Genomic DNA, 26784 nt, shown 5'->3' on the forward strand with positions numbered 1-26784 from the left:
TTTTGGAACACTGATTACATCACGACCACAGTTCTCTCTGCTGACATCTCTGTCCATTTTAGCAACCGTGCACAGCAGATGTATGCTAAGGGCAGCATGGTGGCTTAGTGGTTAGCACTGCTGCCTTGCAGTGCTGGAGCCTTGGGTTCAAATCCCACTAAGGAAAACAATAAAAGAAAAATTATTATTATTATTATTATTATTATAATAACATCAGCAGAGAGCAGTGATGTCATCAGAGAGCATTCCAAAAAGAAAATAATTTCCTTTGTAGTATTCAGCAGCTAATAAATACAGGAAGGATTAAGATTTTTTAATAGAAGTAATTTACAAATATGTTTAACTTTCTGGCACCAGTTGATTTAAAAAAGAAAAAAAAAATTGTTTTCCCACCGGTGTACCCCTTTAACTTTCTGGAGCCAGTTGATATAGAAAAAAAAGTTTTTCCCTGAATAACCCCTTTAAAATCCCCAGCCCAAATCAAAGTGTCGAAGGTCAGGGAAGCAACAGTGTCACAGAGTTTCTGAAAGAAAGGAAGTGGATAATCAGTAGGTGCATAGGAATTAACAAAACATAGTTTTGTCGTACAGTGAACCTAGTAATATAAGAAATCTGCCCTCGGGGTCTCTCTGAACCTCCCGTACCTGAAAGGGAAAGGAAGAAAAATTTTTTTTTCAAACCGGTGTCAGAAAGTTAAACAGATTTGTAAAGGACTTCTATTAAAAAATCTTAATCCTTCCAGTACTTATCATCTGCTGTATACTACAGAGGAAGTTCTTTTCTTTTTGAATTTCCTTTCTGCCTGACCACAATACTCTCTGCTGATACCTCTGATCATTTTAGGGACTGTCCAGAGTAGGAGCAGTTCCCCATAGCAAACCTCTCCTTCTCTGGACCGTTCCTGACATGGACAGAGGTGTCAGCAGAGAGCACTGTGGTCAGACAGAAAAGAACAACTCAACTTCCTCTGTAGTATACAGCAGATGATAAGTACTGGAAGGATTAATTTACAAATCTGTCTAACTTTCTGGCACCAGTTGATTAAAAAAAAAATAATGTTTTCCAGCGGAGTTCCCCTTTAACCTGTTGGGGACGAAGGGCGTATGCATACGCCCTTGCGTCCTGGTACTTAAGGACGAAGGGCGTATCCATACGCCCGTGGGAATCTCGGTCCCCGCCGCGCGCCGGGCGGGGACAGGACCGGGGTGACTGCTGATATCTATCAGCAGGCACCCCGTGCAAATGCCCAGGGGGGTCATTAGAGCCCCCATGTCGGCGATCGGCGCAAATCACAAGTGAATTCACACTTGCGATTTGCGCCGATTCCGGGTCATTACGGGTCTATATTGACCCGGTGACCTGGAATAGAAGGGGGATCGCAGTTGTCTAAGACAACTACGATCCCCCTGAAGGCATAGGAGTGAGGTGCCACCCATCCTATCCCTGCTATTGGTGGTCTAGACACGACCACCAATAGCAGATCGGGGGCGGAGGGGTTTACTTTCGTTTTCCCTGTCCTGCCCACCCATAATAGGCGGGGCAGGACGGGGAAACGACGGGGACTGAACGCCGAAGGTCCACTTACCCCTCCGGAAGCTGTTGGCGACAGTGATCGGCGGGCGGCGACGGAGATCGGCGCGGGTGGCGTGCGGCAGAAGAAGACGGCTCCCTGAATCCTACGGAAGCCGGTAAGTTGCCTAGCAACATCTGGAGGGCTACAGTCTAAGACTGTAGCCCTCCAGATGTTGCAAAACTACAACTCCCAGCATGCCCAGACAGCTGTTTGCTGTTTGAGCATGCCATAATATGTAGTTTTGCAACAGCTGGAGGGCTGCAGTTTGAGACCACTATATAGTGGTCTCTAAACTGTATCCCTCCAGATCTTGCAAAACTACAACTCCTAGCATGCTCAAACAGCTCTTTGCTGTCTGGGCATACTGGGATTTGTAGTTTTGCAACATCTGGAGGGTCACAGTTTTAAAATCACTGTGCAGTGGTCTATAAACTGTAGCCCTCCAGATGTTGCAAAACTGCAATTCCCAGCATGCTCAAACAGCAAACAGCTGTCTCACCATGCTGGGAGTTGTAGTTGCGCAACCTCCAGCTCTTGCATAACTTCATCTCCCAGCATGCCCTTCGGCGATTAGTACATGCTGGGAGTTGTAGTTTTGCAACAGCTGGAGGCACACTGGTTGGAAGATTCTGAGTTAGGTAACAGAACCTAACTGAAGGTTTTCCAACCAGTGTGCCTCCAGCTGTTGCAAAAGTACAACTCCCAGCATGCATGGTATGTCAGTACATGCTGGGAGTTGTAGTTTTGCAACAGCTGGAGGCACACTGGTTGGAAAATGCTGTTAGGTAACAGAACCTAACTGAAGGTTTTTCAACCAGTGTGCCTCCAGCTGTTGCTAAAGAACAACTCCCAGCATGCACGGTATGTCAGTACATGCTGGGAGTTGTAGTTTTACAACAGCTGGAAACACACTGGTTGGAAAATACTGTTAGGTAACAGAACCTCCAGCCTCCAGATGTTGCAAAAGTACAACTCCCAGCATGCATTGTCAGTGCATGCTGGGAGTTGTGGTTTTGAAACAGCTGGAGGTTTGTCCCCCCATGTGAACGTACAGGTTACATTCACACGGGCAGGTTTACAGTAAGTTTTCAGCTTCAAGTTTGGTCTGCGGCAAATTTTTTGCTGCAGCGCAAACTCCTAGCGGGAAACTCACCGTAACACGCCAGTGCGAATGTACCCTAAAAACACTACACTAACACATAATAAAGAGTAAACACTACATATACACCCCCTTATACTGCCCCCCCCCCCCCCCCCAATGAAAATGAAAAACGTATTGTACGGCAGTGTTTCCAAAACGGAGCCTCCAGCTGTTGCAGAACAACAACTCCGAGCATTTCTGGAAAGCCACTGACTGTCCAGGCATGCTAGGAGTTAAGCAACAGCTGGAGGCACCCTGTTTGGGAATCACTGGTGTAGAATACCCCTATGTCCACCCCTATGCAATTCCTAATTTAGTCCTCAAATGCGCATGGCGCTCTCTCACTTCGGAGACCTATCGTATTTCAAGGAAACAGTTTAGGGCCACATATGGGGTATTTCCGTAATCGGGAGAAATTGCACTACAAATTTTGGGGGGCTTTTTCTCCTTTTACCCCTTATGAAAAGGAAAAGTTGGGGGTTACACCAGTCTGTTAGTGTAAAAAAAAAAAAAAATGTTTACACTAACATGCTGGTGTTGCCCCATACTTTTTATTTTCACAAGCAGTAAAAGGAAAAAAAAGCCCACCAAAATTAGTAACGCAATTTCTCCTGAGTACGGAAATACCCCATATATGGGCGTAAAACACTCTGCGGATGCACAACATGGCTCAGGAGTGAGAGCGCACCATGTACATTTGAGGCCTAAATTGGTAATTTGCACAGGGGTAGCTGATTTTACAGTGGTTCTGACATAAACTCAAAAACATAAATACCCACATGTGACCCCATTTTCGAAACTACACCCCCCACGGAACGTAACAAGGGGTATAGTGAGCCTGAATGCCCCACAGGTGTTTGACGAATTTTCATAAAATTTGGATGGGAAAATGGGAAAAAAAAAATTCACTAAAATGCTGGTGTTACCCGAAATTTTTCATTTTCACAAGGGAAAATTGGAAAAAAGCGCTCCTAAAATTTGTAACCCCGTATGTGGATGTAAAATGCTCGGCGGGCGCACTACAATGCTCAGAAGAGAAGGAGCGCCATTGGGATTTTGAAGAGAAAATGTGTCCGGAATTGAAGGCCCCCATAGTGCCATAATACAAAGCCCCCATAGTGCCAGAACAATGGACCCCCCACATGTGACCCCATTTTGGAAACTACACCCCTCGTGTAATGTAATAAGGGGTACAGTGAGCATTTACACCCCACAGGTGTCTGACAGATTTTTGGAACAGTGGTCCGTGAAAAGGAAAAATTTTATTTTTCATTTGCACAGTCCACTGTTCCAAAGATCTGTCAAACGCCAGTGGGGTGTAAATACTCACTGCACCCCTTATTAAATTGTGTGAGGGGTGTAGTTTCCAAAATGGGGTCACATGTGGGGGGGTCCACTGTTCTGGCACCACAGGGGGCTTTGTAAACGCACATGGCCCCTGACTACCATTCCAAACGAATTCTCTTTCCAAAAGCTCAATGGCGCTCCTCCTCTTCTGAGCATTGTTTTTTGCCCGCAGAGCATTTTACGTCCAAACATGGGGTATTTCCATACTCAGAAGAGATGGGGTTAAAAATTTGGGGGGGCATTGTCTCCCATAACCCTTTGTAAAAATTGTAAATTTGGGGAAGAAACTGCACTTTAGTGAAATTATTTTTTTTTCATTTACACATCCGATTTTAACGAAAAGTCGTCAAACACCTGCGTGGTGTTAAGGCTCACTTGACCCCTTGTTACGTGCCTTGAGGGGTGTAGTTTCCAAAATGGCATGCCATGTGGGGTTTTCTGCTGTTCTGGCACCATAGGGGCTTCCTAAATGTGACATGCCCCCCAAAAACCATTTCAGCAAAATTCACTCTCTAAAATCCCATTGTTGCTCCTTCTCTTCTGAGCCCTCTACTGCACCCGCTGAACACTTGACATACACATATGAGGTATTTCCTTACTCGAGAGAAATTGGGTTACACATTTTTGGAGGCTTTTTCTCCTATTACCACTTCAAAAATTCAAAAACTGGGTCTACAAGAACATGCGAGTGTAAAAAATGAAGATTTTGAATTTTCTCCTTCACTTTGCTGCTATTCCTGTGAAACACCTAAAGGGTTAACAAACTTACTGAATGTCATTTTGGATACTTTGAGGGGTGAAGTTTTTATAATTGGGTCATTTGTGGGGTATTTCTAATAGGAAGGCCCTTCAAATCCACTTCAAACCTGAACTGGTCCCTGAAAAATTCCAATTTTGAAAATTTTGTGAAAAATTGGAAAATTGCTGCTGAACTTTGAAGCCCTCTGATGTCTTCCAAAAGTAAAAACATGTCAATTTTATGATGCAAATATAAAGTAGACATATTGTATTTGTGAATCAATATATCATTTATTTGGAATGTCTATTTTCCTTACAAGCAGAGAGCTTCAAAGTTAGAAAAATGCAAAATTTTCTCATTTTTCATAAAATTTTGGAATTTTTCACCAAGAAATGATGCAAGTATCGACAAAAATTTACCAATACCATAAACTATAAATTTGATTCCAAGATTGTTTTTTCGTGACATATTCTAAGTAAAAGCATCCCAGAGTTATTAATGCTTAAAGTGACAGTGGTCAGATTTGCAAAAAATGCTCCCGTCCTTAGGGTTATAATGGGCTCCATCCCCAAGGGGTTAAGGACTCAGGACATTTTCATTTTTGCGTTTTTTTTCCTCCTTTCCTTTTAAAATCCATAACTTTTTTATTTTTTCACATACAGGCCCATATGAGTGCTTGTTTTTTGGGCCAATTTTACTTTGTAATGACACCTTACATTTTAAAATGTACTGCAAAGCCAAAACATTTTATGTATAAGAAAACTGTAGGTCAATGCAATTAAAAATATACCCAATTTATATAGTTTTTCTTTTATTGTACTACTTAAAAAAATTCAAACTTTTCTTGACAAAATTGGTATGCATAAAATTGTCCTTTTCTGACCCCTATAACTTTTTTTTTTCTGTGTACGAGGATATATAATGGCTAATTTTTTTATCAGTACCATTTTTGTTTTCATGAGACTTTTTGAACGCTCATTATAAAAAAAATTCTGATATATGATGTGATTAAAAATTAGTATTTTTGGTGTTTGGTATTTTTTTTACATTTACACTGTTTACCAAGCTGGATCATAAACATTATTTTTTAGTTTGACATTCACGCATGCAGCTATGCCAAATATATAATTTTTTTTTTTGTAAAATGGAAAAATAAGGGTAATTTTATTTTTTATTAGGGGAATGAGTTTTATATAATTTTAGAGACTTTTTTAAAATTTAGTTTTACACTTTTTAAGAACCCATAGAGGACTTTTATATGCAATCATTAGACTTTTATATGTATCATGCCTATGGTATTATACATGCCTATGACATTATACATTATGATCGGCTATCCATTGATCTAGCCCGTTAGCAGGTTAGGGGACCCTCCTCTGCCATTTTAGCTCAAAGAGCAGGGGTTCCGTGAGCTCCACTGAGCTACCAGCAAGTTTCATTTTCACTTTAGACGCCATGATCGTCATTGATCACTGCATCTAAAGGGTTAAATGCCGGCATAAGCAGTGAGTGTGTGGCTACTGATGGTAGCTGACACTCACTGCTCCGAAGCGAGTGCATGCAGCTCCTATGCTTGCTTCAAATCGCTTTGCTCATTTAACCCCAAGGCGCCAGTGGCATCCAACCGAATAATCCACTTGGCTTCCTGTTGTAGCAAACAGGTGTCGCGATCCATCCCAGCCTTAGGATATATTCTTTCAAGACTCATAAAATGTAATTCAGCAGGACTACTGCTATGACTTTCCTTTATATGGGAAATTAAACACATTGCTCTTTCTCTGTCCTAAGGGAATAAACATTTTCTCACATTCAGTGGAAGAGAGGTCTTTTTGTTTAACCCACATAGATTCTTCTGCATGGAAAGCAGATGCAGTAGACTATGTGGGTACTCCTACATGTAATTAATTGGTTTACTTGGACCTCATATCCCCCCACATGGAAATTACATCTGCCTAAATTATGCTGACAAAATGAACAGCTCTTGCAGGGAAAATTACCTAGAGGAATAGTGTCATGTAACCAATTAGTGGACGTCTTCTGGACTAGGTACTTCTTCTTCTTTTTAAGGTAGTCACCTATCATACCTGTTCTTTTAAAAGTTATAATTGGCTTATGGAGAGTGACAGAACTGAGATCTGGATCGTTCTCGATCATGAACCAATGTTTATGTATGGGATTTTTGATGACATGTTTGAGAGGTGTATTCCTAAAAGCAAACATGAATCTCTTCTTTCTATCATGTTCCCTTCGCCTGCAGCTTTTACTGGTAAGTAGCACACCCCTATCAAGTTTTTTACCTTTCTCTATGGTGATATTTTTAATGTAACCAAGTACCTCGGGGCTTGCGGTTTTTAAAATCTCCCTCCCAATTTCAGGTAGATTCTACATTTATGGAAGAATGGCATAATGCACATTTAGCACATTCCATGAATTTATTTAAGATTGTCCTGAACAAATATCAGAGGGATTATCAAAATATCGCCACAGAATTTTGTAAAGCCAAACTGGAGTTATGCTCTTGGACGACCAATGAAAAATCACTATCTAAATTCTTCAAGGCTTTGGAAAAAAAGACTGTTACATTATACAGGCTGAGATAAAATAATAAAATATGAAAAATTTGTTCGTGATTAAAAAGATTACGAAAGCCATCGGGAATTCACATGGGCTAAATTCAAGAAAACTGCCACGCCTAATAACAAAAAGAAAAATAAACAAACAACAGATTTTTTACTACCGAGTCCGAATGTAGAATGTCTAATGATCAAGATGTTAGTTGAACGAGTGCATCTACCATAACCAGGAGTACTCACCCTTTAGGAGGAGAAAAAGGAGAGGCGGTCGGAGGAAGAACAGACAACTGGAAGAAAGCGAAAAAAGGAAGTCGGTGTTTTGGCGCAGGACTTAGTCACAAATAATGTTATCAACTTGACTTCACTGACTCTTTCTTCAGATTGCATACAGCATTTTCTAAGGGACTGAATTATGGGCTGAATGAGTGTTTTTTGTTGGAGCACTTTGAAGTCGATTTCTATAAAGCAATAATAAAAATTAATTTGCAAAAGTTTTTTTTTGAGGTTAAGAAATCTACAGATAACCCTATTAAAACAAGGTGAAGTCCCATGTAAAATTAGCTCATTAGGGTTTAGGATCATTCAGGATTTTAGTAGGGAGGAGGATCTGTGTGTACAGACCCTAAATTAATTACAAGAAGGTAGAGTCGGTGTACCTGAACAAGATGTCCCTCCTTTTTTTCTAGGGGGAAACCCTTCCAGTTTCAATCCTCCCATCCCTGTAGGGAGCTCATTAGATCTGTAGCAAAGTGCAGTTCTTAATTATGTAAAATCCTTAATTTACCCAGATCCTACCCTAAATCTAACTAACCCAGAAAAAAACTGCATTAGATTGGCTAGTCAACCAGCCTGAAGTAATTGTTTCCAAATCTGATAAAGGAAACGCTGTAGTCCTATGGCCAAAAGCCGATCATGACTGGAAATTTAACATCCATCTCTCTAATGCTGAAACTTATGAGAAGTGTGCATATGATCCTACAAAAAGAGTTCTTGATAAATTGCGCACTTTGTTGAGAGTCAGCGTGGAGATGGGAGTATTGACAGAAAAGACAGCTGAACCTGTACTCCCTAGTAACCCTGTTCCAGCCCGTTGGTATATACTACCCAAGGTGCATAAGTCGTTGAGCCAACCCCCGGGGCGACCAATTGTCACTGGGATTGGCTTGGCAACCCAGTACTTATCTAGCTACTTTGCCCTCTCCTCCCAGAGATCCCTTCCTTCTTGTGTGATACTAATGACCTTATATCGGCACTGGATAGTTTGGTCTGGCAAGACGGTTTTCATCTAGCTTCGACAGATTTCGAAAGCGTGTACACCGCATCCCACATGATGCGGGTGTACAAGCTATGTGGGAATTTTTGTCCCACACTGACAAATCTGATTCCTTCTTATGGTTTGTGACTGACTCTCTGAAATTTGTTTTGGATAAGAACTACTTTGTCTACGACAAACAGTGGTACAGACAGACACAGGGGACGGCCATGGGGTCCCCCATGTCATGTACATATGCAAATGTGTTTCTTGCAGTTTTAGAAAGCTGTCTGATCTTCTTTAGCGCCAATCCTTTTACCTGACACCTCAAACTATATGTACGTTATGTTGATGAAATGTTAGTGGTGTGGGATGGCACTAGAAAGGAATTCAAATCTTTTGTCACCCACATGAACCAGAACAATCATGTCAATATGTTTTTTTATTCATTTTGGCGATGCTCACCTAGATTTTCTTCATGTAAGCATTGATGTGACAGATGGCATAATTTCCACATCAGGCTACAGAAAAGAAATATCCAAAAACTCATTGCTACATTATAGAAGCTCACACTTGCCACATGTCAAAAATGCTATCCCCTTTAGCCAAATGGTTCGGCTTAGAAGAGTGAACAGTGATTTCAATGCCTTTTTACAACAAAGACTAATACAAAGAGGTTATCATATAGAGATTATTGATGCAGCCTTAGAGAAAGCTAAAAAACTTGATAGGGTTGTGCTACTTACCAGTAAAAGCCACAGGCGAAGGGAACATGATAGAAAGAAGAGATTCATGTTCACTTTTAGGAATACACCTCTCAATCATGTCATCAAAAATTCCTTACATAAACATTGGTTCATGTTCGAGAGCGATCCAGATCTCAGTTCTGTCACTCTCCATAAGCTGATTATAACTTTTAAAAGAACAGGTACGATAGATGACTACATTTAAAGAAGAAAAAGTACCTAGTCCAGAAGAAGTCCACTAATTGGTTACATGACTCTATTCCTCTAGGTAATTTTCCCTGCAAGAGCTGTTCATTTTGTCTGCATAATTTAGGCAGATGTAATTTCCGTGTGGGGGGATATGAGGTCCAAGTAAATTAATTAATTACTTGTAGGAGTACCCACATAGTCTACTGCACCTGCTGTCCATGCGGAAGATTCTATGTGGGTAAAACAAAAAGACCTCTCTTCCACTGAATATGAGAACATTTTTATTCCCTTAGGACAGAGAAAGGAGCAATGTGTTTCTTTTCCTATATAAAGGAAAGTCATAGCAGTAGTCCTGCTGAATTAAAATGTATGGGTCTTGAAAGAGTACATCCTAAGGCTACAACAGGAAGCCAAGTGGATTATTCGGTTGGATGGCACTGGCACCTTGGGGTTAAACGAGTGAAGTGATCTCTCCCAGTTCTTATTAATATGGCTTTTTAGTTGTTGCACATCATGTTCTGTTTCCTTTTGTTGTTTTTAATTGTGCACTAAATTTTGTTTGTTTCTTGTATGTTTTTTGCACAAATGGTTTATCTGTTGCTAGGGGTTACCCCACATATGCACTTGTATATAAGCTGAGGCCATGCATCTTTGTCAGCCACCTTCCAGGATACCTGCTAGGTGGTTCTTTTTACAAAGATGCAGTACTCATATAGGAATGAAGATGTGTGGGCCTTCCCAACCACAGGAGAATCTAGAGAGGGAGGAAGGCGCCTCATGTGCGGGATCAGTAGATCTTGTTGGTGGGGGTAGGGGACGGTAATTCCCAAGCCGCTTACTAAAGTTGGTTGTACGCCCACACACAACAAGGTAAAGTGCAGAAGAAGTATAGAAGAAGGTCCACTGCAGCCCTCCTGGGTAAGAGTAAGATCAAAACCGAAAGACCAGGGAGTCAGCAGTTTGTCTGGCGCAGAGAGGAACCATCAGGCAGCCAAGTAAAATCAATGGATTTATTAGATGCAACGCGTTTCGCTGCGCATGCGCAGCTTCATCAGGCATGACAAGAGAAGGCTGGTAACAGATATATATACCTCCAGGAATTAACCATTAGAGTACTTTTTGAAAGAGTTGTTACATAAAATTACAAATCCACATATGAATGTGACAATATATGGAAAATATATAAATAGATATAAATAAATATAAATAGACAAAAGTCGCAAAAATAATAACGAAACAATAATGTAAAAACACAATGGAATCATATAAACACATATATATATATATATATATATATATATATATATATATAATACAATTATCGCATGTGGTGTGAATATACCACCACAAGGGACTCAAGCAATCACACCGCCTAGTCACCGGTGCGGCATTCAACAACGCAAGTTGGATATTATTTTAATATATATAATATAAAAGACCTATAAGGTACTATATATGTTAGTTCAAAAAAATAAGAAATTGATTTGCATATCACTGCATTATTAAATGAAAGGTAAATAAACAGTGCGATAAAACAAATCGCAACTGACCAGAGGGTGATGTATGAACACTATTTAGAGAGAGTGAAAAAAAAGTGAAAAAAATGAACTAGAATAACTAGTGCGGTGTTGAATACAGCACCCGGCGAAACCGCAGGGTGTGAATATTCGCAAAGATCCAAATTTACAAACATTATATAAATAAATAAAAAATGCAAAAGTTTCTGTATGCAGAAAGGAAGGAAAAACAAAAAGCAGAACATGGATAATAAAACGTAAAGAATAATAGATACACAGTGGGGCGCTCCAGGGTGAACAGCACCGACGGAACAACGAAAAAAACGATCAAGATATAATATTTTGGAGATTAGTTGGAAGAAATGGAAAGTTTTTAAACCCTAATTTATCAGATTATTTAACTGTATCGATACATTCATTAAAACCTTGAGGGTGCAAAGTATTTTTCATATATTGTCACATTCATATGTGGATTTGTAATTTTATGTAACAACTCTTTCAAAAAGTACTCTAATGGTTAATTCCTGGAGGTATATATATCTGTTACCAGCCTTCTCTTGTCATGCCTGATGAAGCTGCGCATGCGCAGCGAAACGCGTTGCATCTAATAAATCCATTGATTTTACTTGGCTGCCTGATGGTTCCTCTCTGCGCCAGACAAACTCCTGACTCCCTGGTCTTTCGGTTTTGAACCACAGGAGAAGGAAGGCTTGGAACTTTGATTCACAGATATGACACGTGCAGCATAGTCATAGAAATCGGTAAATTTAAAGGGAAACTAACTGACTGTTCGCCTGCACTAAATCCAATATACTGGCCCTCATTTACTAACATGATTCTGACTCTTTTTGTTGGGTTTTGCACCTAATTTCTGTCATATGGAACGTGCGACAGAATATGCGAAAGAAAAAACCCGACAGAATCTGAATCACTCAGTGTGAAAAAAAAACCTACAAAACGGGCATTGATTCCGGGAAAAGGGGTGTGTTCCCATAATTTCTCGTCTTTTCCTAAAACCACTCTGAAATTCATGTGAATTATCTAGGAAGAAAACCTGACACTTAAAAGCATGTATAAAGCTCCTTTGTCTGCCTTCACTTTTTCAAGTAATTCTTTCTTTTTTTGCACAATTTAATTTTTAAGCAAGGTTTTAGTCTTTTCAACACTTTTTTCCCCCCATCATTTCAGTAAGGATGGTGATTCCAAATAAAAAAAAAAAATAAATACCGTATTTATCGGCGTATAACACACACTTTTTAGGCTAAAATTTTTTGCCTAAAGTCTGTGTGCGTGTTATACGCCGATACACCCCCAGCAAAGGCAGGGAAGAGAGGCCGTCGCTGCCCGCTTCTCTCCCCCTGCCTTTCCTGGGGTCTAGAGCGCTGCTGTCGGCCCTTTTCACCCCCTGGTTATCGGCGCCGCTGCCCGTTCTGTCCCCCTGACTATCGGTGCCGGCGCCGATAGCCAGGGAGAGAGAAGCGGCGCCGACAGCCAGGGGGAGAGAAGGGGCAGCGGCACCCATTGCCGGCGCCGCTGCCCCGTTGCCTCCCCCCATCCCCGGTGGCATAATTACCTGAGTCCGGTCTGCGCTGCTCCGCTGCTCCAGGCCTCCGTCGTGCGTCCCCGGCGTCATTGCTATGCACGGCGCGGCGCATGACGTCAGAGCGCCGCGCCGTTCAGCGCATGGCAATGACGCCGGGGACGCACGACGGAGGCCTGGAGCAGCGCGGACCGGACTCAGGTAATTATGCCACCGGGGATGGGGGGTGGCAACGGGGCAGCGGCGCCGGCAATGGGTGCCGCTGCCCCTTCTCTCCCCCTGGCTGTCGGCGCCGCTTCTCTCTCCCTGGCTATCGGCGCCGGCCATGGGGGGCCGGCACCGATAGTCAGGGGGACAGAACGGGCAGCGGCGCCGATAACCAGGGGGTGAAAAGGGCCGACAGCAGCGCTCTAGACCCCAGGAAAGGCAGGGGGAGAGAAGCGGGCAGCGACGGCCTCTCTCCCCCTGCCTTTCCTGGGGGTATATCGGGGTATACACGCGCACACACGCACCCTCATTTTTTCATGGATATTTGGGTAAAAAACTTTTTTTACCCAAATATCCGTGGTAAAATGAGGGTGTGTGTTATAGGCCGGTGCGTGGTATACCCCGATGAATACGGTATATATACTCATTTAATACATCTATCTATATGTGTCTCCATCCTTCCTCAGGTCCGAGTTACAGTGTGTGGATACAGTACTTTATATATACATATTTCCATGAATACATTAACCCATTAAACATTTGAAGTTTGCCGGGTCTGAATGCCATTGGAGGCTGAGTATGACGTCAGCCTTCAGGGTCTATTGGTGGTGTATAGGAATGAATGGGCTAGATACATTGTGATTTTTTTGCCCATTGAAAACAAAGAGCCCATTGTGGTCTATGGAGGTCTTGCAGCAAATGGGGTAGAAAGCTAAACAGCAGGGTCCTGGTAGTAATGTGGAGGGGAAACCCTGGTGTAGGTTCAATTCCCATGCTGATATACAGTGTTGGGATTATACTTTAATTAGGATAGGCATATATGGGTCAATTGATAGATAAAGTTTTTATTTTTTTTATTTTTTTTAATCAACTGGTGCCAGAAAGTTAAACAAATTTGTAAATTACTTCTATAAAAAATCTTAATCCTTCCAGTACTTATTAGCTGCTGAATACTACAGAGGAAATGTTTTTCTTTTTGAAACAGAGCTCTCTGCTGACCTCAGGAGCACAGTGCTCTCTGCTGACATCTCTGTCCATTTTAGGGACTGTCTAGAGCAGCATATATTTGCTATGGGGATTTTCTCCTACTCTGGACAGTTCTTAAAATGGACAGAGATGTGAGCAGAGAGCACTGTGTCGTGATTCAGCAGAGAGCTCTGTGGTCCAAAAAGAAAATAATTTCTTCTGTAGTTTTAATAGAAGTAATTTACAAATCTGCTTAACTTTCTGGCCCCAGTTGAATTAAAAAATAAAAGTTTTCCATCGGAGTACCCCTTTAAGAAAGTGTCTGAACCGTGGGAACTAGGTCAATTGGATACCATAAATGGGCAACTAGGTAAACCCCTTAACGACCAAGGACGTATATTTACGTCCTTGGCTGGCTCCCACGTTATAACTCGTGGTCACACGGTGACCCCGTGTCCTATCGGGTCGGTCCCGGCATGTATCTGAAGCGGGGACCCGGGGCCAATACCGCGCAGCAGCGATTGCGGTGCCGCATGCTATTAACCCTTTAGATGCCGCGTTCAATGAAAGAAAAGCTTCCCGGCTGCTCAGTGGGACTGATCGGGACCATCGCAGTGAAAATACGGTGTCCTGATCAGCTAGGACGCGAGCGGAGGTCCTCTTACCTACCTTATTTTTACGTAAAATGACTAATGTCACTGCAAAGTAGAATTGGTGGCGCAAAAACTAAGCCATCATATGGATTTTTAGGTGCAAAATTCTGTTTTTGCATTTTAGTTTTTTCCTCCTTACCTTTAAAAAGTCATAACTCTTTAAATTTGGCACCTAAAAATCCATATGATGGCTTATTTTTTGCACCACCAATTCTACTTTGTAATGACATTGGTCATTTTACCCCAAAATGTTTGGTGAAACGGGAAAAAAAATCACTGTGAGACAAAAGAGAAAAAAAAACTCAATTTTGTAACTTTTGTGGGCTTCCGTTTCTACGCAGTACCTTTTTGGTAAACATGACACCTTCTCTTTATTCTGTAGGTCCATACGATTAAAATGATACCCTACTTATATAGGTTTGATTTTGTCATACTTCTGGAAAAAATCATAACTACATGCAGGAAAATTAATACGTTTAAAATTGTCATCTTCTGACCCCTATAACTTTTTTATTCTTCCGCGTATGGGGCGGTATGAGGGCTAATTTTTTGCGTCATGATCTGAAGTTTTTAGCGGTACCACTTTTGCATTGATAGGACTTATTTTTCATGATATAAAAAGTGACCAAAAATGCACTATTTTGAACTTTGTAATTTTTTTGCACGTACGCCATTGACCGTGCGGTTTCATTTACAATATATTTTTATAATTCGGACATTTCCGCACACGGAAATACCACATATGTTTATTTTTTATATTTATTTACACTGTTTGGTTGTTTTTTAATTTCAAACTTTTATTAGGGAAGGTGTTTAATGATCTTTATTCACTTTTTTTTTCACTTTTTTTTTTTTTGCAATGTTATAGCTCCCATAGGGGGCTATAACACTGCACACATTGATCTTTTACATTGATCAGTGGTTTCTCATAAGAAACCACTGATCGATGATTCTGCTGCTTGACTGCTCATGCCTGGATCTCAGGCACTGAGCAGTCATTAAGCGATCGGACAGCGAGGAGAAAGGTAGGGGACACTCTGGCTGTCATGTAAGCTGTTCAGGATGCCGCAATTTCACCTCGGCGATCGCCATGGCCCCGCGTTATAGAACGGGAGTGGACTCATGACGTACATCATGGGTCCTTAAGTGGTTAAAAGGTGAGGAGGAAAAAACGAAAGTGCAAAAACGGAAAAACCCGTGGTCCTTAAGGGGTTAATTGAAACAGGAGGTAATATGTGGTATCCAATTGACCTTGGGGAAGATTTATCAATATTGTCTTTGAGAAGCCACTTTTTTGACCTTTTTTCTGTGTTATTTTTGTTATCACTGCAAAATGTTTCAAAAAAAGGCGCACAGACTTGATAAATATTGCACACATTTTTTTTTTTACCTCAGAAGCCACAAAAAACAGTTTTTCTTGCACAGTGACACAGTGAGTTTCGAAGGAGCTTTGCACATTACTCTTCGGATTTAGAGATAAATTAATTATTTTATAATTATAAATCCCTAATATCTTTGGTTGATTTATTTTAACAATATTTGTTTAAATGTTAAAAAATGTAAAAAAAAATCAATCAAACTTTTGAACAATTTACTATTTTAAATTAAAAAAAAATTGACTTTCGATTTGCATTTTTAGATGATTATTAAAAATTTTGTAAGGGTAGCCAAAGTCAACCAAATTAAGCAATTGACAAATATATTCATTTGACTTGTGTACGAAATCAACTGTGTTGTTTAGCTAACCTTTCTATATGTTATGTTGCTAATTTTTCTATGCGGTAAAACAAAAATTTAATCAATATCTAATTAAAAAATTGACTTAGTATTTTACAAAGGTTAAAGGCTAGTCTTAGCACATTTAAAGAGTAAAAGGGGTTATTGAACTTTTTTATGGAGAATATAAACCCTTTTTTGAATTTTTAAACAACCTAGCAAGAGTAAAAAATTCACATTACAGTAAAATAAGAAATGCAAGAATGGGACAATATTAAATTATATTCAAGTTAAAATATAAACAGTCTGGGCTCATTTGTAAGTTTATTGTTTAATTTCCAAATTACATTCCAAATGTATATCTGTGCATCATAAATTTTGTTAAAAATGTAAATTAGTTTAATGAAAAAAAAATAGGGATAAAAAAAACCCATATTTTCATTTACAATTAACAAGAAAACTAATTTAAATAACAAAAAACCACACACACAAACCTAGGGTAATTACAGCATATCAATGCACTAAACTGTGTACAATGGATTTGGCGACATTTTGGAAAGGTTGCCTCCACCCAGGTCTAGATCTGCGCATTTTTCAAGGATATGCACCAGCCGATGTGCCTAAATTAAAAAAACACATATAGTAAATATCTTCCACGGCCTAAGTCAAAACGGAATTCAGTTTCTCACAGTCATTTTTGCTAAAATGACATATATACTAAAAATGCGCAAAATAAATGTGCAAATGGCAAAAAATGCGCAACGATGTGCCTTTTTAAAGTAAAACTAATGACGGGAACAGCTTGATAAATCTCCCCCCTAGTTCCCAAAATCCTGTCTATCCTAATTAAAGTATAATCCCAACACTGTATGTCAAACCGGGAATTGAACCCACACCAGGGTCTCCCATGCACATTACTACCAGGACCCTTTTGTTTTGCTTTCCACCACGTTTGCTGCAAAGTCTCCATAGACCACAATGTGCCCATTGATTTAAATGGGCAAAAAATCACAATGTTATAGATCTAGCCCATTCATTCCTATATCCCTCCAATAGACCCTGGAGGCTTACGTCATGCTCAGGCTCCAGTGGCATTCAGACCCGGCAAACTTCAAATGTTTAATGGGTTAATGTATTCATAGAAATATGTATATATAAAGTACTATATTCACACACTGTAACTCGGACCTGAGGAAGGAGGGAGCCCCTCAGAAATGCGTAGTCCTACCATGTATTGCCACTTTATATGATTTTCAATAAAAAGTAATTACGAATCTATACCGACTACTGTGTCACCACGCCGGTGTAGCGCTCCAGTGCCGAAGTTGGATATTCACTGGAAGGTCAAGGAAACCCCTGCTGGGATTCCCACCTCTCACATCTGTACTCCAGTAGAAGAAACCCTGCGACAGAAATAAACCTGCCTGCGACAGAATTTACAGTGCAACAGAAAACCATGTGACAGAAATTACCATGCAACAGAAATTACCGTGCAACAGAATTTTTCCCTGCGACTAAAAATATTGGGAAAAGTGTGACAGATTAGTAAATACCAAGTGAAAAAAAGGTTGAAAACACAAAAAAGAAACACAAACAGACACTCCACTCTTAGTAGATGAGGGCCATTGAGTTACAATGTGTGTAAACTGCATTAAAATGTGGGTCACTTACTTGTATTTATGAAGTATAGCCAGCCTTAAAGGTCTTTATTCTTCTAGTTGCATTGCGCAACTCTGTGCAATGGAGGCAGAAGCAGAAGTGCCACACTCCCCTGCCTCCATATTTCCCACTTTGGCCCACGCTGTAATGAATATTCAAAACTGCTCATTCTCATGTTGCTAGGATGTGAGAGCCTGTGCCGGCAAGCCCTCCCATCCTAGCGACATGAGAGTGAATAGTTTTGAATATTCACTACGGGGGATGGCTAGAGTGGGGACTATGGAGGAGGCAGGGGAGTATGGTGAACCGGCTCTCTGTCTCCATTTCGCAGAGCTGTAAATTGCAACTACAAGAATAAAGACCTCTAATGCTGGAAATACTTTATTAATACAACTTAGTGACCCACATTTTACTGCTGTTCACCCGCACTATTACCCAGTATATTGGGTTAATGCAGGTGAACAGCCTGTCAGTTTCACTTGGGGTGTGTCATGCAGGGGTCTATGCAGTTCTGGAGATCTGTAAAGCAAAATTCAAATGCAGTTCTGGTGGAGTGTTGGGAGTCCTCATTCAGACTGGAATTTGTGCAGACGGCAACCTTGGAGCCAGCAAACCGCCTGGCCCAATTTAACCCCTTAACGACCAAGGACGTATATTTACGTCCTTGGCCGGCTCCCGCGATATAACACGGGGTCAAGCGGTGACCCCGTGTCATATCAGAACGGTCCCGGCATGTATCTGAAGCCGGGGCTAATAGTACGCGGCAGCAATTGCGGTGCCGCGCGCTATTGACCCTTTAGACGCGGTGTTCAAAGTTGAATGTCGCGTTGTGCGGGGGGGGGGTGCGGGGAAGTATGTAGTGTGTGGTGCTTGGAAATAACAGTAATAGGCTGTGGCCAAAAAAAAAAGGGGTGGCAAGCGCAGCTCCCTGAACCCCTAATAGGACCCGGGGTAAGGGATCAGACCCTAAAAGGACCCTGGGGGGACCTATTAGGGGGTCAGAGGGGGGGGGTTTATAAAAAAAAAAAAAAAAAGCTGCGGCCAAAAAAAAATAGATGGCACACGCAGCTCCCTGAACCCCTAATAGGACCCAGGGTCAGGGATCAGATGCTAATAGGACCCTTGGGGACCTATTAGGGGGTCGGGGGGACTTTTTTTTAAATCTTTTTTTTTTACTTTTTTAAAACTTTTATTTTACTTTTTTTACTTTATTAACCTACCTACCTGTCCCTGCAATCCGCTGTCCCTATTCTAAGGCTCCTGAGGGGGCTCTGGAGCTCTGAGGGGGGATCCACGTTCTTCTCCTCACTGCTGCACCCGCTGACTGAACACAGAGAGCGGGTGCAGCAGAAGGAAGGGACCGTTAACCCCTCCTCTGCCGCACGGATATTGGCTGGACTATAGCAGCGTTGCTGGGGTGGTGACAGTATTGTCACCGCTCCCCAGCAATGGCAGGTGATTGGCGGTGAATTGTACACCGCTGATCACCATTTATTACCGGGTCATCGGGTCACAAGTGACCCGAATGACCCAAATCGCTGAAGATCGCTTGCGTGATTTTGCAAGCGATCTCCGGCGATCGCTGACATGCTGGGGTCCCAGGACCTCCCTAGGCATTTGCACGGCATGCTTGCTGAACGATCACAGCAGACATGCTGTTCCGATCTCTGCCCGGCGCGCGGCAGAGACCGGAGAAACACCAGGACGTTCTGGAACGTCCTTGGTCCTTAAAGCCCAGGGTGTGGGGACATTCCAGAACGTCCTTGGTCCTTAAGAGGTTAAACAAATACATTTTCCTGCATGTAATTATGATTTTTTTTCCAGAAATACGACAAAATCAAACCTATATAAGTAGGGTATCATTGTATGGACCTACAGAATAAAGATAAGGTGCCATTTTTACTGAAAAATGTACTGTGTAGAAATGGAAGCCCCCAAAAGTTACAAAATGGTGTTCTTTTTTCATTGCACAATGATTTTTTTTCCGTTTTGCAGTAGATTATTGGGTAAAATGACTGATGTCACTTCAAAGTAGAATTGGTTGCGCAAAAAAATAAGCCATCATATGGATTTTTAGGTGCAAATGTGAAAGGGTTATGATTTTTAAAAAGGAGGAAAAAATGAAAGTTAAAAACGGAAAAACCCCTGGTCCTTAAGGGGTTAAAGAAAGCACGTGGTAGACCACAAGGACTAGTGATACTTGAGTGCAGTAGCTGTTGCACATTCAATAGAGACTATGGGGGGGATTCATCAATCTATATAGAATCATTTTAGGTGTATTTTCTTGCGCAAAATCTTGTGCAAGGATATTTCCTGCATTCTTTTTGTGCGTCTTTTTTGGTGGAACTTTTTCTAAAGATGTCACCCTTCAGGTGTACCGTAGAGCTGTTTTTCTGGTAGACATCAATTTATTAACTGCATCTTTTTTTTTTGCGCAAAAAAAGGACACAAGTGTCATTTTCTTGCGCAAATATACACCAGCTCCGAGCACACGTACAAGTCTGCCTTATATTTTTTTCAAGAGCTGAGATGGGCTGGATTCTATTACTGCACATGATTCACAGAGACCCGTGTGCAAGTTTAGTAAATTTTGCGCAGGTAAATGACAAATACACGCAGCAGAAAGGGGTAAAAAAAAGCTCTACCATACACTGTTGTTGATGAACCCCCCCTATAGATCAAATTCCTCTTCCTACAGTTTTACTTGACTGATACACAAAGTGCTGATGTATAAAACGTTAGGTGGTGTTTATTGAGTTCCATTTATATTTATTACACCCAAATGTTACACTGCATTATCTTATGTCTAATAGCGCAATTTAAGGAAAACATATTTATCTTAACTACTGCATCTCATAAGGACAGCAGTTATATAGTCTTACCTTACATACTTTTATATACAATATGTATTATAGACTACATGTATGCTGTGTTTACTATGGAATGCTCATCTCTGGTATATATAAATAAAAACCTTTTAAAATCTTAATGGAAAGGAATTTCTATAATGGATACAAACCATGCAGGCAATTTATGTAAAAGTTCATGTTTTACATTAAGCCAGTAGCAGTCATTATCCTTGACCTACCATTTTTAAAGTGCTGAGTACAGAATTATCAACGGTGATAATGCTAACAGTAGAGTATACAGGTGCTTCCTAGTGCTTGTGTATTGGAAGAGAGTGGAGTGCTGGAAAGGGTTCTGCTTGGAGCCTCCCCACACCTCCTCCTTCCTCTCTTCTATTCCCTACAATCTAGGAGTTCAGTCTCTGGCAGCACACACATTGGGGACATAAGGATGCTTCTGCTCGCTCTTGCTTCTCTGCTCTTTGCAGCTACAGGTAAGTTCTTCAAGATTACTTGTCTACTTATAATGACTTTTGCTGAAAGTACACTGCTAATCCCTGTCTGACTCTTCAAGGTGCATTGGATGATCTCACTCTGTATAAATGTACTGTAGATTTAATACACTCTATATCCTACCGACACACGTGTCAGAACTCCTGTTCTCTATTTAACCTTAATAAATAGTAAGTTCTTTGGAGGATTGTTCTTTATATTCTCAACAACATTACCCTGTATTAAATAAAGATGAATTCATGAATGTCTATCCTATCGTAGGAGATAAGTGGAATAGCGATTCTACCTTTATTGGCTAACTGAGAGCATATAGATTGCAAGCTTTTAAGACCTCTTAGGTTCCTTCATCATGCATGGTAACATGGTAACATTAGGCATGGTAATATGCCTAATGAAGGACCTAAGAGGTCTTGTAAGATTGCACTCTATATCCTATCAGTTAGCTAATAAAGGTATCATCGCTACTCCACTTATCTCCAATATTTCAAAGACTAACACAGTACAAACTCTCATTTAATGTTATCCTATATAAAAACTAAGAATCTTGTATATCCATTAGATTTATACAATTATTATACAATAATATGACTTGCTTGGATATCATTGTACCACATGCAGATATTATGCTATCATACTAGCCTGATATGTCATACCACCATCAGACCACATCCTTCTTCTATATAGGAGAGGATTGTGGGTTAACCGTATTTCACCCAGCTATTTTAATATTTTGTGATTAATCCCCATTTAGCTACTATAATCTGTATCCTATTGTGCAAAGAAAATACAGCTAGATGAAATGGACACACTATATGACACATTTAGAAAGCGTTATTTCACGGCGGTCATGCACCGGTGCTGTCCGCTTCATTGGCCGATATTTCTAAACATTTCCAGTTACAAGGTTTCTAGCTTACAGAAATCCCACACTTACCTAGATGAAACATAGTGAATACATCAGGGTAATGGAATCCATAGTGTTGCTATCAGCTGGTTCAACTAGGCTTGGTTACTATATGTTTGATTACTAGTGACATGAATATAGATAATTACTGATGTATGGTATATGAAGAGCTTCATCTAAGGCAGCGCTATGAAGGGTCCTGATTATGTCTGATCCTTCTAGTCTATAATAAGTTCTCCACTATCTTCCACACATTCCCAATTGTCTGATTAGGTGCTAATGACAACCTCATGCTAGGTTTAGAAGACATGTACACTGGTTAGCCATAACATTAAAGGAGTTATCCAGGAAAAAAAAAACTTTTTTTTTATATATATATCAACTGGCTCCAGAAAGTTAAACAGATTAGTAAATTACTTCTATTGAAAAATATTAATCCTTTCAGTACTTATGAGCTGCAGTACTTACTCTGTGCAGTTCACGAGACAAGCAGAGATGTCAGCAGAGAGCACTTTTGCCAGACAGAAAAGAAAAACTCAACTTCAGCAGCTGATAATTATTGGAAGGATTAAACATTTTTAATTGAAGTCATTTACAAATCTGTTGAACTTTCTGGAGCCAGTTGATATCAACTTTTTTCCTGGAATACCCCTTTAAGACCAACTGCCTAATATTGTGTAGGTCCCTCTTGTGCCATCAAACAGTGACCCATTGTGACCCATCTAATCTTAGACTCCACTGACCTCTGAAGGTGTTCTGTAGTATCTGAAAATAAGATGTTGGCAATAGATCCTTTAGGTCCTGTAGGACGGAAGGTTCGATTTCCATGGATCGGACATTGATGATTTTTTCCAGCATATCCCACAGAATATTGTTTATATTGGAATCTAGAGAACCTGTTGGCTAAGTCAAATCTTTGAACTCTATCATGTTCCTCATATTCCTCACCATCTCTAAATACATTTTGCAGTGTGGTTGAACACATTAACTTATGGGAAGACCACTGCCATTAGGCAACACCCTTAGTCTAAAACAATGCTTAGATGGCAGTACATAACACATTTTCGCATGAATATTGCTTTTTAAAGGGGTGCTATCTGCTGACACCTTTGTCCGTGTCAGTAACCATCCAGAGTAGAAGCAAATCCCCATAGCAAACCTCTCCTACTCGGGACAGTTCCTGACACAAACAGAGTTGTCAGCAGCGAGCATTGTGGTCAGACTAAAAAAAACTTCACAACTTCCTCTGGAGCGTACAGCAGCTGATAAGTACTGGAATTAAGAATTATAGAATTAATTTACAAATCTGTTTAACTTTCTGGCACCAGTTGATTTGAAAAAAATAGTTTTCCACCAAAGTTCCCCTTTAAGCTGACTTCTTTCTATAGTGTATCTCGGTGCCATCTCTTCCTGGGTTAGTAATGCATTTGCACCAGACTGTTCACATCATGGTTTTAAAGGGGTAAGGATAGATGATAAGATGTCTGACTGCAGGGGTCCCGCCGCTGGGGACCCCCGCAATCTTGCATTCAGCACCCACCTCGGGGAGCCGCACGCCGCACTGCCAGCTCCGAATCTGCCATGTGACGACCACGGCGCCTGAGTATCATGACATCACGACTCTGCCCCCTGTGACGCCACGTTCCGCCCCTGCTATGCAAGTCTATGGGAAGGGGTGTGACAGCCATCACACCCCCTTGCATAGCGGGGGCGGGGCGTGATGTCACACGGGGGTGGAGTCATGACGTCAGGATACTCCGGCCCCGTGGTCGTCACGGCAGATTCTGAGCTGACAGCGCGGCGTGCAGCTCCCCGAGGTGGGTGCTGAATGCAAGATTGTGTCAGACATCTTATTGCGGTCAGACATCTTATCCCCTATCCTTTGGATAGGGGATAAGATGTCTTTGGGCCAGAGTACCCCTTTAATGTTATGGCTGATCAGTGTAAAATGTAGATGTTCATTCAAATCATAAAAACAAGAGTCTAAATTTGGCACCATGCAATTTGAATAGTCATTGTAGTATATAAGGCCCATCCTCTTACTTCCACCCAGAAGAAGCCTAGTGAAACATGTTGGAAGGTGGAGAAACACTTATCCTGGTCTTTTCATCAGTATTGGGGCTATTTGCCATTTACATTACATTGATAGCAAGTAGTAGCTAACCTTCTTTCCCATCTGTATACTTCCTGATGTGTTGATTCTTTTGGTTTATTGATGCCCTGCATGTTTCTTATACTCTTTGTATGTATTGCCTGTCCAGGTCTTATTATAATAGTGCACTCTAGCAATTTGACTCTGGCTGTTCGTATTTTTACACAGCATTATTTTGTTACCATGTTATTTTTCACCTATTTGTTTTTACTCTGTCAGTTGTGTATATGTTTTTATGGTCTTGCTATATTTGAAGTTTTCACAATAGAATCTAGCACATTTTCTTTGTCAATTCGTAGAGTTCAAGGTATTTTTTGTAGGATATACTTATACTGTAGGACATAATGACAATTCATAACTTAGGCAATCTCTGCTTGTGCCTCGTGCATGGAATGTGTTTGACCTTTTCCAGTTCTCTAGGAACCAGATATAAATGTGTTTTTCCCATTATGATGACTACTTATGTGATATTTGCAATGATGAAGAATCATGTCTAGTCATTCTGCATTGTAGACAAAATTGTCAGCTAAGATAATGTGGTTCTCTGTATTTATTGATCTTGAATAGCATGTTTTTCCTGAAGAGTTTATCAAGTACATTGACATGTCATTAACCCTATGCTAGACTCTCTATAAATATTAATAATAAAAGCATTATTATTGTACATAGTAACCAGTCATATTCTGGACACTAATATTTTTGAAAGCAAGTAGACTCTCCTGGTGCTCAACCTACATATTGGCTACTTGCATCCTTAGTAAATTTTTCCTCCAACTATAGACTTTAAGACTGTAGTAGCTTTTTGGAAGCCAAGGATAAAAACACGAATGTGATATAAACCAGAACCACCAAGACTTGCTGATATGCTGCTATCAAAAACTTCAGACAGTTATAATAATAGCTATGGTTATATTTAGGTGATTGTAAGCAGCATTTGTTACATTTAGCACAATAAATATAAGTTGTATGCTATTACTATTTTCATACTTGACATTTGGGACAGTAGCTGCTTCAGTAGTGCATTTCTATAATTTTCAAATGATCCAATTTCACCTTTAGAAGCATTGACCCCCAAGATACTGTGCATAAGAGGGTTCTGGGAATTCTTCATACAGTTGGACCCTATTTGCTCTGATCAGGGACCTTCACTAGGCTGTGACTAATCCACATAAGAAAAGGTGAAGTCCTAGTGGGCACATGAATAGCTCCAATATCTGCTTCTGCACTTTACTGGGATTTGCACAAAATCATGGCTAAACCTTTGAAAAACTCACGGTATATTCATGCTATTCTTGCGGCAAACTGAAGGTGAAAAAGGTTAAAGCTAAAATGGGTAATATATTTTGAGGCTTGGTCCGCAGAGTCAATATTACTGGTGAGCCCTAAGCACACCGGTCCAATACTTACATCCGCTCTAATCTGCAAAGCCCATGAAAAGCCATGGTATTGTAATTAATTGAAAGCAAGTGCTTTACAATATATAGGATTATATTCAATCCAACATAGTTGAAATTCTCTCAAATGATGGGTAATGGGAAAACTTTTTAACCTTCAACCATCGGTTACATTTAAAATTAAACATCTAGTGGATTGGTTGAGTTGGTGGAATAGATTGTTGACCTGGTTTTGGCATCCTATATATGCATCCTATAAATAGTATTAATAATAAATTCATAAGACCCTTACTTGTAGTGAAATCTTTTATCCCCAGGTAAAGTAGTGCTGTTGTTAAAAGAATCATAGGTATTAAAGGCTTATTGAAGTGAACCTCAAGTGCAGGTCTGTGAGCCACTTTAGAGCCTATACTGTATAGATTCCTAAAAAGCAATTACATTACTATAATGTAAGGAATGTACTGGACAACATTGTAGAAATTCAGCATACATTAAGTTAGGTCTTTCCGTGCAAATTCATCTTTCACCATAGACTGTTTGCTAAAGACCATACTGTGGTAGATTTGATCACACCCATGGCTATAAGGAAGATTCCTGGTAATAACATCACTGTGTAAGCAATTCCCAATTATATTCTTCAAAGAGTCTCCAAGGTGGATTTTCCCTTTACATCATAATTCAATAGCAATACAGTGACCCCTCGACATACGATGGCTCCGACATACGATAATTTCAACATGCGATGGCCTCTCAGAGGCCATCGCATGTTGAAGGCAACATCAACATACGATGCTTTTTTTATGTCGGGGCCATCGCATAAACAGCTATCCGGCAGCGCTGACTGCTTCAGCTGCCACCGGATAGCCGTTTACGGTGCCCCGTGAGCTCCGGTGATGGTCACTCACCTGTCCTCGGGGTTCCGGCGTGTCCTCTTCGGGATCCTCTGCATCGTCGGCGCTCTCCATCGACGTCATCCCGTCGCTGCGCACGCCGTCCTGTCATCCAATAGGAGCGGCGTGCGTAGCGACGTGATGGCGGCGACGGAGAGCGTGGATGCCGGGGAAGAAGAGGCCTTGCCGGAGCGTCGGGGACACACTGGGACACGGCGATAGCGATGGACAGCAACATACCGGGCAGTGGTGACGGTCCGGAGCGGC

At 40.9% G+C, this 26784-nt stretch overlaps 1 protein-coding gene across 2 annotated transcripts in view; it reads left to right on the plus strand.

Annotated features, from left to right (window-relative positions):
- Window positions 1–21102: 21102 nt before the first annotated feature.
- Window positions 21103–26784, plus strand: part of LOC130291062 (relaxin receptor 1-like) — a 434221-nt gene continuing 428539 nt past the window's right edge. For both annotated transcript variants that reach the window (XM_056539420.1, XM_056539421.1), the window contains exon 1: window positions 21103–21158. In XM_056539420.1, coding sequence (XP_056395395.1) covers window positions 21116–21158 — 43 coding nt within the window. In that variant the 5' untranslated portion in view covers window positions 21103–21115. The remainder of the gene's footprint in view (window positions 21159–26784) is intronic.

The sequence above is a fragment of the Hyla sarda genome, chromosome 9 (genome assembly GCF_029499605.1).
Source record: "Hyla sarda isolate aHylSar1 chromosome 9, aHylSar1.hap1, whole genome shotgun sequence".
In the NCBI taxonomy this organism is placed as follows: domain Eukaryota; kingdom Metazoa; phylum Chordata; class Amphibia; order Anura; family Hylidae; genus Hyla; species Hyla sarda.